General features: G+C 34.1%; 1 protein-coding gene across 1 annotated transcript; it reads left to right on the top strand.

Annotated features, from left to right (window-relative positions):
* Positions 1-612: 612 nt before the first annotated feature.
* Positions 613-10,044, top strand: LOC125809513 (GEM-like protein 1). The gene is made up of 4 exons (XM_049489131.1): positions 613-972; positions 1,215-1,316; positions 1,488-1,759; positions 9,544-10,044. The coding sequence occupies exons 1-4, from the start codon at positions 720-722 to the stop codon at positions 9,721-9,723; spliced, it is 807 nt and encodes a 268-aa protein (XP_049345088.1). The 5' UTR covers positions 613-719; the 3' UTR covers positions 9,724-10,044.
* Positions 10,045-10,939: the final 895 nt, after the last annotated feature.

The following is a 10,939-nucleotide window of genomic DNA, read 5'->3' as shown; positions in this document are numbered from 1 at the left end:
TGTTATTTGCATTGCACAAAATTAATTTAATTAGATAACGTCTTTTTATAGAAAAAAAGTTTATTTTTCAAAATAGTTGATTATGATAAAATCTTGTTCATTGAAAGATATTTCTATATTTAAAAGAAGCAGATTGAGAACTAATGTTATTTAAATTGATGTATTTTAATGCAAATACCAATTCTAGAATTTTCATTTCTCAAATAAATGTAAACGGATCGGTGTTGCAAAATGACAGCAAAGAAATTTTTTGGAGGGAATAGGGAGAAAAAGAGAGGAACAATTGGAGTCGGAGGGAATAAGGAGAAATAGTAGGACTATTTTTAATTGATATAATAATATATTTATTATCTAAATCATGATTAGGAATATAGTTTAATTAATTAAATCTTAGTCATTAAATCTAACATATGCCATATGTCATTAATCACGGCTAGAATTTGGAGAAAATGAAGACAAGGAAAATGGAGACGAGCCAAATCTGTATTTTAATAACTTTTCAATTATAATTTTTTAAAAATATTTATTTAAATTTTAAATAAGGAAAGTAACGGCTGGAATCAATTATGAACCATAGTTGACCAAAAGAATAATGTGAAGGGTATAGAAATTGTGGTCATCCACGTACACCACGCTTGTCAGGTTTTTTCTTTGTAAAAAATAAGTTCGCAAAGATTTTTCTGGATTTCTCAGTTTGAATAACAAATTCGATCTTGAAGATGAACCCAAACCCTAATCCTAACCCTAACCTTAATCCTCCATCAGATCATTCTCATTCTTCCGATTACGCTCCATACCCAAAGCTCGATCCAAACGACGTCGCTCCGGTATCTGAGACCTGGACTCCGGTTAATGTCGGATCGAATCCTCCATCTGCGCCTATATATGGCAGCGCTGCAACTACTATGCCTACTGAGTCTAATCCCTACGTTACTCCCGAGCCTGCTCAACCCCCTGCTTCTTTAGTGAAGAGTAAGTCCCTTCATTCCTCTTATTCATTTTGAGACGGAGACCAAAAGAGAGAATGTAATTTACCTTTTTAGTGTATGAGATCAAAGACTGAGAGCCCACATGTTTTGTCAAAGAAATCTATCTAGTACACTCAGATAACATGTACACTTGTGTCTATGCAAAATCTACTTCTGCCACTAAACTAAACACTTGTCTATTACTTTGTCTGCTTATCGTTTATGTGTCTGAATTGTCATTTACAGATAAAATGGATTCTGTTAAGGATGTCCTTGGTAAGTGGGGAAAGAAGGCTGCAGAGGCAACAAAGAAGGCTGAGGATCTTGTTGGGAATATGTGGCAGCACTGTATGTCAAATTGCTTTTTGTTGCTATGTCATGTGCTATTTTACCATATATGAATTTGTTATTTTGCCAAGACACTGCCATTTTATTTCTGTTTTTTTATACTAGTCGGGAGGATTCTGCATATCCCAATGTTAGTTGTTCAATTTTCTAATTATATTATAATTGATTCAGTGAAAACAAGCCCCAGTTTGGCTGATGCCGCTATGGGAAGAATTGCTCAAGGAACAAAGGTCTTGGCAGAGGGTGGTTATGAGAAAGTCTTCAGACAAACATTTGAGACTGTCCCAGAGGAAAAACTTTTGAAGTCATATGCATGCTACTTATCTACTTCTGCTGGTCCGGTCATGGGAGTTCTGTACTTATCCACTGCCAAACTTGCATTTTGTAGTGATAATCCTCTTTCATACAAAGTTGGTGATCAGACAGAATATAGCTACTACAAGGTATGCCTCCCCTCTCCAAAAAAAGAAAAGAAAAACAGCTCGAGGGTGCAATGAAAAATCCTCAATTTCATCTTGTATATAATGCTCCATTATGTCATGAACTGCAAGTTAAGCATTGCACTATCCTTTTTAATGGTGTTGGACAAAGTATGGTGTTACATATGGCTGATAAGATGAGAGTCTTGTATACTTCTGTTTTCTAGCCTAATCAAGCACATCTGTGCAAGATTGCTCAAGTGCAATATCATCACTCAAATATTATTAAGAATCATCAAGGTCTACATGGTTGTGTTTCACTATTCTCATGCATGGGTGGTAACAGGGGTAGATCTAGGGGGTAGCGAGGGGGTTCACTTGAACCCGCTCGGCAAAAAATAATACTATGTATATATATAAGATATTTTTTGTAACCCTTCGGGGTGGCCCAGTGGTTTGGGCTTGGGACTTCCATGTTGGAGGTCTCAAGTTCGAAACCCCTTGCCAACTAAAGCAAGGGGTTTGCCTTTTGGGTCGAGCTCGTCGCACCAGGTTTGCCTAGTGCCGGTTACCTCTCCTATGTAGTTTGCGAGCTATTGCATAGGAGCCGAGGTTTTACCCTGTGCGCACCCAAAGAATAGCGGCTGCGGGTTTCCCTTGTCATAAAACAAAATAAGATATTTTTTGTAATGTATTTATATAGATTTTGGATCTCCTAAACATAAGATTAAAGATTGGCTTAGTAGTTAAGGGGGTTCAAAATTTACCTTGAGGTTCCTAGTTCAAATCCCAAGCACTATATTTTTATTTTTTAAACCCCATTAATTAAAATCTTGGATACGCCATTGCGCGGTAAAATGGTTATATGAAAGAAGACTGCATGCTCCCAAGCTTTGGTCTAGTGGTAAAATCGCAACACGTAATGACTTTCGTCTAGTGGTAAAAGCTTAATGCATAATGTGTGGATTGATGCACAACACATGTTTGAACTCTGCTGAGACAAATACTTGGTATTCAAATGGAGAAGGATAGAAGGGGTGCGGTGGACATACTACCACCTAGTGTGCACCATTGACCTTCTTGATTTCTCGATTTTCCCATAAAGAAGAAGAAATATAAGACTACGCATCAAACTATAAGTCAAATCATGTAATAGTATGTTGTTTTGACAACACGTGGACTTTTTATGATCTACTTATTTTGGAAGAATATTCTATGATACTTTTGACTAATAGGCAAGATATATTCAAATCTATGTGCACAAAATCTTTGAAATTTTCTTTTTTAGCTGCATAGTTCCAATTCTCATATATGGGTTGCTATAATCATTGAACAAACACCTTGGATGTAATGGGTGGGTTCTCTGTGCACATAATTTATGATGTTAAGCTTCTAGAGGCTGAATAAATATATGACCCTTTAAACTTGTCCGAATTTTTGATTTAGGTACTAAAGTACAACTTATTAGAACACTTGAACTTTTAAATTGTCTTTATTAAACACGAGTTGCTAAGTCTTTGGAGAAGTTTAAAGGTGTGTAATTTACACAGAGCTTATGTGGAAATAAACAAGTAATACAATAACACGTGTCAAGAAAAACTAAAAGGAAAGACAGACAAACAAAATGATTGAGCGTTCTTTCTTTTATCCTATTTTTTATTTATTTCATCTCTTGTTCTTTATTCCAAAACAATGACCCTTAAGAAAACAACATATATTCTTCAACTAGCTTTTTGAATCAACATATACATTGATTTCCACTTTTTCTCTTTTTCATTCAAAGATATTTCAACATGGAATTTTTTTTTGATTTGGTTTCAGGTCTATTTCCATGTTCTGATCTTTCCATCTATTTGACCAATTTCTTGGGTAAAGTCCCCCAACTCTATGGCTGGCAACGGGACCGGTAGCGGGACTACCGGACCGGGACGAATCGGAACCGGGTACCACGGGGCGGAACCGTACCGGAATCGGGACGGACCGAAACCGGTAGTTCCGGAAAAATATAGGTGTATCCGTCCCGGACTGGTACCGTATCGGAACCGGAAACCGGGTCCCAACGGCTATATTTCAAAAAAAAAAAAATTACTTATTAAAATTAAAAAATTGGGAACATTAATCAAATAATATTAAAACTTTTATAATTTTAAAGTTAAAAATCTATACTTTTAAACTTTTAAAGTTTAAAATACAAACTTTCAAACTTTAAAAGTATAAAAGTTTAAATTTCACACTTTAAAAGTTTGAAAATTTAAATTTCATACTTTAAAAGTATAAAAGTTTAAATTTCACACTTTAAAAGTTTAAAAATTTAAATTTTAAACTTTAAAAGTATAAAAATTTAGTTCACTTTAAAAGTTTTAAAATTTAAATTTCAAACTTTTAAAGTATAAATTTCAAATTTTCAAACTTTTAAAGTTTAAAAATTTAAATTTCAAACTTTAAAAGTTATAAAAGTTTAAATTTCAAATTTTATAAGTATAAATTTCAAACTTTATAAGAGTTATAAAAGTTGAAGACAATAATAAAAAAGATTAAGGCGAATAGCCTATAGTTTTATTAATATTAATTAAATAATACAATTTGAGTTACAAAATATTAGTAGAGTATTAAAGAATCTAATCTACACTGCCACCTTCTAGAAAGGGTTCTGATTGAATTATACCTCGAATTATCATACTCATACTAATAGACATTTAAATTTAATAGTTCATGGTATCAAGGAAATTTTTTCTTAAATCATTTAACATTTCTCTTGTAACATGATCTGGAATTGGTTGATTAGATAGTTCCTCTAATGCATCGATGCCGTCGTCACTAAAATCTTGCATTATTTCATCAACATCACTATCAAATTTGGTCGGTAAAGCTGGACGACCATAACTCCTCTCGCCATTAATCCAATCTCTAAATAATACCGATATCTCCAAGCTATCTGCTGCTAATGAATATCTATGCTCTCCAATTTGAAATCTTGCTGCACTAAAAGCGCCTTCCGAAGCTACTGAAGATGCTTGAATAGCTAACACATCTCGAGCAACCAGTTGAAGTTTTGGAAATCCCTTGTTGCAATTGCTCCACCATTCTAGAAGATCAGTAGTAGGTTCTGTATTTTGATTAATATATGCATCAAAATCATTTCTATCATTATGAGAAAGTTCAAGATAATAATCTATCATATCATCAGGATCATCTTCATATTATCTACTCCTAGAACTTTGAGGTTCTTCATTACGTACTACATTCATTCTATTAGAATTATACAAGTCATACAATTTTCTAGCTTCAATTTTTATACTATCTTTAACTTCTTGACAACTAGGTGTTTCATCATCTTCAATACCCAAATTAAAATATATTTTATCAACCATTTGTGATGCATCTTCATCTTTGTAATGTGGGTTTAACAAACAAGCGGTTAAATAATTTTGAGGAATAGAGGAATAAAATATTTTTAAAATTTTTCAATCATTTTCTCAACAGATTCTTCAAATCTTGGTTTATTTTTGAATTTATAAAATTTACTAGAAATAGCACAAATATTAGGTAAATAAAACAGAGCAAATGGTTGGATAATAAAGTGCAGATATTTTTTGTAGTTAAATAAAAAACTTTTAAGAATTCTATAAGTTCTTTTACGTCATTCCAATCATTATCATCAAGTCTATGCCATATTTGAATTATGAACATTCCAAACATTTGTAACGGTTTCCTAAATTCATAAGCGACTTCAAGCATTTCAAATAAAGAATTCCATCTAGTACACACTGATTTTGGAATTTTTCTTGGTGGAAGATTAAATTCACGACAACGATTTTCAAAATCTCTACGTCTAGACTTAAATTGACATTTAAAAATAAACTGACATACAATTTCAACTTTTATGCAACCATCATTATACCATATACCATCTCTAACAATCAAATTATATATGTGTGCAACACACCTAATACGAAAACCATCAATATAAACAGGGCAAAAAGACGGTTTAGTATTTCAACAGCAGATGTATTATTAGAAGCATTATCTAAGGTGACATTAATTATTTTATCACAAATTCCATAGTTTTGTAAAACATCTAAGCTGAAAATTGAAAGTTGAATTTTGATGCTCCAAATCCAATTTCCAAAGACCAAATTCGTAATTTTAACGAGAATTAGAGAGTAGTGAGACTTTTGAGAGTTGTTGAGAGAATAGAAGATATTATTTTTGTGAGTGAAAAGAATGAAAGATTTGGGGTATTTATAGGTAAAAAAGGGATGAAAATGTAGTTTTTAGAAGGTTGGGGTATTAAAAAAAGTTTGGGGGTAGGGGTGTTTTGGGGAGTTATTGGGGTGAAAGAGCCGTTGGTGGGGCCCATAACCCATTGCCCAACGACCTTCCAACGGCTCTCAACGATTGATTTTGCAATTTTTTTTTATAAAAAACAAACCGAACCGGACTGGACCGGGACGAATTGGGACCGGTATATACCGAACCGGGACTAACCGGTAAATCTCGATTTCCGTCCCATTACCCCTCCCTGACCCCCTAGACACCGGACCTAAACGGTGCAAGTCGAAACAAAATCGGACCGGTAACGAACCGGGACGGAATGGTACCGGAACCGGCACCTCCCGGTTCCGTTGCCTAAGTGTTGGGTATTTGAAAACAAATTGGTTAACCATAAAGAGTGTTGAAGTGTGTGACCATGTCATCTAAAAGTGGAAGTTGTTAGAGAGAACACACTTTTACTTAAATGTCTTTCAACATATCACTGCACACGCGGCCTAATTCTTTTTCATGAGTCAAACATGTGAATTATTCTTTTGGTAATGATTGGTAGTGAGACTCAAAACTAGGACCTCTATCTCTTCTGTTATCATGTTGAAGTGTGATTATCTTATCTAAAAGGTTAAGCTATCAAAGAAAGAATACTTCTATATATTTAATTACGTCATACAACAAAGACAAAGTTCTCTTGTAATTTTGCTTCTTGCTTTTCCAATTCATAAAGACTTAGCTAGTTTGGTCATAGATTCCCGAATATTTTTGGCAAATATTATTTAGGTGAAAATTTGGATGAAAGTTAACCATGTGTTTGACCATAATATTTGGTGAAACATATTTCACTTTTTTAAGAAATATGATTTATACCATAAGTTTTAAAAACTATCATTACTTCCACAACAAATCTATTGGATCTTCGCTGCAACAAATAACAAGTATTGTCCATGACACTGGAGCAATGTGGTAGTTCGGAGTGAGTGTAACAAGCATCATTTCATATATTGTGAAGTAGACGAAGCACACAACTTTGTTACCCTGAACTGATTGTTCACCATTTTTATCAACAACCATATCATCACTTTCATATTCATTGAATATTTCATCACTACCTGGGTGTTCACGAAAAAAATTATGTAATACAACGCAAACAACTATATAGAGGATGTTTTTGTAAAAGATTAAAGTTTGGTGTAGAATTTGAATTTTTAAAAGCTCCTAGATAATGAGATTTGGCCCAAATATTAGTTTTTTCTAGTATTTGAGAATTTGGGTTATTTGCCAAATAATGGCAAATTGTATAGACAAATACTATTTGCCAAATTTTACTTGGGAAATCTATGGCTAAACAGGTCCTTATAATTTCCTAGACCACTTCACTATTGGGTTTGGCGTCATTGTTTGAGTTGCGTGTGAAAAGAGGGTGTTGTTGTGTAGAAGGAGAAATGAAATCATTTGTTGGATCCGTCGAATGAGGTCTAATTTGAAGGTGTAGGTGGAGAAGTAAAGGTTTAACATCTCACCACTACCAAATCTAGCTAGCATGCAACATTTCTTAAACAATTTCAAAATCTGCATATCAGTGAAAGAGCATCCCACGAACATATTAACCAGGTAGTGGCATAGACTAACAATTGGAGTTTGATGTAGAGATTATGGTAGAAGATGAGTGAGATGATAAGATTGAGAAAAATGGAGCTTTTGGTTGTGAAAATGGAAGCGAATGAGTCTATGTTGATGGAGGTATGACCAAAGTAGAGAGAAGAAAGAAAAAAAATCAAATAACTATGTTCTTTCTTTCTTCATTGACGTCCTTGGGCATTTCAATATAAAGAAAAAGATTGTTAGGCTCTTAGGAGAAGTATGGAACACGCAGTGCACCATGTTAGCCTTAGGTGAGGGACTAAAGGTTTGTCTCACCGCCACCAAGTCTAGCTACCCTAACCACACTTGAACAATTTCAGAATCTGTGTACGAGTGAAAGAGCATTCGACCAACATATTAATTATAGTCTAGCAATTGGAGTTTGACGTGAGAGATTATGGTAGAAGATGACTGAGATGATAGGTTTGAGAAAGATGGAGCTTTTGGTTGTGAAAATAGTGTCTATTATGATGGAGGTACACCCAAAGTGGAGAGAACAAAGAGCAAAACTAAAATATAAAGATAAAATAGTTGTGTTCTTTTTGATGACCAAAATAATTATGTTCCTTTTTTCTCTATTGACATGTGTCCTTGAACATTTCAATGTAAAGAAAACAAGGGTAGTTCATGTTCTCATGAAAGTATGGAACACTTTGTGTGCCATGTCAATACTAGGTGTTCGAGTTGCGTGTGGAAAAAGGGTGTTGTTGTGTAAAGGGAGAAATGGGTGAAAATGGGATCGTTTGTTGGATCCGTCGAGTGAGGTCTAATTTGAAGGTGTAGGTGGAGGACTTGAGGGACAACATCTCACCACCACCAAATCTAGCTACCATGACAACACTTTTAAACAATTTCAAAATCTGCATACAGGTGAAAGAGCATTCGACCAACATATTAATTTGGTAGTTGCATAGACTAGCAATTGGAGTTTGACGTGAGAGATTATGGTAGAAGATGAGTGAGAGGATAGGTCTGAGAATGATGGAGCTTCTGGTTGTGAAAATAGCGTGTCTATGTTGATGGAGGGATACCCAAAGTAGAGAGGAGAAGAGCAAAACTAAAATATAAAAATAAAATAGAAATGTTGCTTTTGATAACCAAATTAGTTATTTCTTTTTTTCTCCATTGACACATGTCCTTGGACATTTCAATTTAAAGATAACAAGGGTAGTTCACGTTCTCATGAGAAGTGTGGAACACACGATGTGCCATGACAACACTGGGTGTTTGGGTTACATGTGCAAAAAGGGTGTTGTTGTGTAGAAGGAGAAATGGGTGAAAATGGGATCATTTACTGGGTCCCTTGAGTGAGATCTTATTTGAAAGTGTAGGTGGAGGACTTAAGGGCTAACATCTCACCACCACCAAATCTAGTTACTGTGACAACATTCCTTTTCATAATCTGCATATCTGGCATTTCACCAACCGCCAACGTAATATCCGGGTAGTTGTATAGACTACGATTGGAGTTTGACGTGAGAGATTATGGTAGAAGATGATAGGATTGAAACAATGAGGATTTTTCTTGTGAAAATGGGTGCTGGTGCATCTATGTTGAAGGAGATACGACTTAAGTGGAGAGTAAGAGAACACGAAAATAAAGAAAGAAAAATTAGTTATGTTCTTTTTTTGTCCTTGGGCATTTCAACACAAAGTAAACAAGAGTACGTCATGCACTCATGAGAAGTATGGAACATGCCATGTCAGCGCTGGGTAATAGACACATTTTCTATTAACAATTAGTTGTTTAATAGGTACACCCCTTAGTTTTAGGTGCATTTATATAAATTTGGGGCAAGTTTAAGGGGTCGCATATGTATTCAACTTCCTCTAGGAGATCTTTTGTTAGCTTGTCTTAATAAGCCTGCAAATAACCAAGATCTTTTTTTCTATTGCAGGTGGTTCTCCCAGTAGACCAACTTAAAGCTGTTAATCCATCAATTAGCAAGATCAATCCAGCTGAAAAGTACATCCAAGTCATCTCAGTTGACAATCATGAGTTTTGGTTTATGGGTTTTGTTAACTATGATAATGCTGTCAAAAGCTTGCAAGGTGCTCTGTTGGGTGATCATTCATAGCTGGTGCGTCAAGTTCTTGATCATTTCAGATGAGGTCTGTGGCAGTGGTGCTTGCTTTTAATGTAGATAAGATTCTGTAAAATATGGCAAATCAGGGGTCGGTTATTGTTGTGCCTACATGCTTTTGTTTGTCTATTGGTTTGGTATCTTGTGTATTACACCCTCTATTTCCTGGATGATTATTATTAGCATCTTTTAGTATTTCTAATTTTGTATTGGTGGATTCAATTGCTATTTATACTAAATCATTCAGAGAATACACTAGTGGATTTGGTAATACATAATGCATTGTATATCATCATGAAATTGAATAAAGTTATTCGTTGTAATAAGATATTCGCTTGTTTATGTATCTGCTGGAAATGCAATGTAGTTACCGAATTGTATGAATTAACTAACTGTTCATCTCTTTTACCTTGATTGAGTAATTTTGAGGTACTGTTCAGCCTTCAATTCTCAGAAATGATATTTTAACTTGAAGGGTTAAATTTGCAAATCCTGTAGTCTGAATCAAGTATCTGCATGTAAAAATTAAAAATGTTCTTTCTTTTGCCCTTTGGCAGTGGGATTGAAGACATTTGAAAGTTTCAAATAAATCTGAAAGAATCCCAATCAACCTTCAAAGCAATCTTGACAGCATGTTCATAGGAGCTACTCTTAATTCACTACTCTTTTATCTAAATCATGTTACATTCAAGTATCAACTAGTGTTTTTGTTACTCTTAAACATAATAATACAAGGCATGACTTTGAAATTTCCTTAACATCTTACATGAAGAACGTAGAGAACAAGTCAATAGGTTAAACTATGTCTATTGAGACCTGCCCACTTCAAGATAGAAAGAAGCTTGAATCCATGATATACCTTGGTGTTTAGCTCACTAGTCTTTTTGAACAACCATTAGTTTGAATTTAATTGTGACTCTAGTTTAAATGTTCAACACCCATGCAAGGGCCTAAAGCGAATTTTCATTTGAAGGCCTAAAATCTAAATCAATTTCATGTGTTTATTTAAAATTTATGTTTCTTACACTTTTCAAATGCAAATTATTACTTAGTATTGTTTTCAATTATTATTTCAGATATGATTTTATCAATTCAACATTGAAATTTTTTATTTCACTAAGACAATCATTATATGAATTATAACATAATATAAGTAATAAGTTGACAATTTTAAATAAAGATAAGAGTTAGAACATAATGGGGTCAAAGA

Source organism: Solanum verrucosum, unplaced genomic scaffold (assembly GCF_900185275.1).
Source record: "Solanum verrucosum unplaced genomic scaffold, falcon-dt-bn FXZP01000446.1, whole genome shotgun sequence".
NCBI lineage: Eukaryota > Viridiplantae > Streptophyta > Magnoliopsida > Solanales > Solanaceae > Solanum > Solanum verrucosum.
Note: the sequence above shows the minus strand (reverse complement) of the source record. Positions and strands in the feature narration are given on the sequence as shown.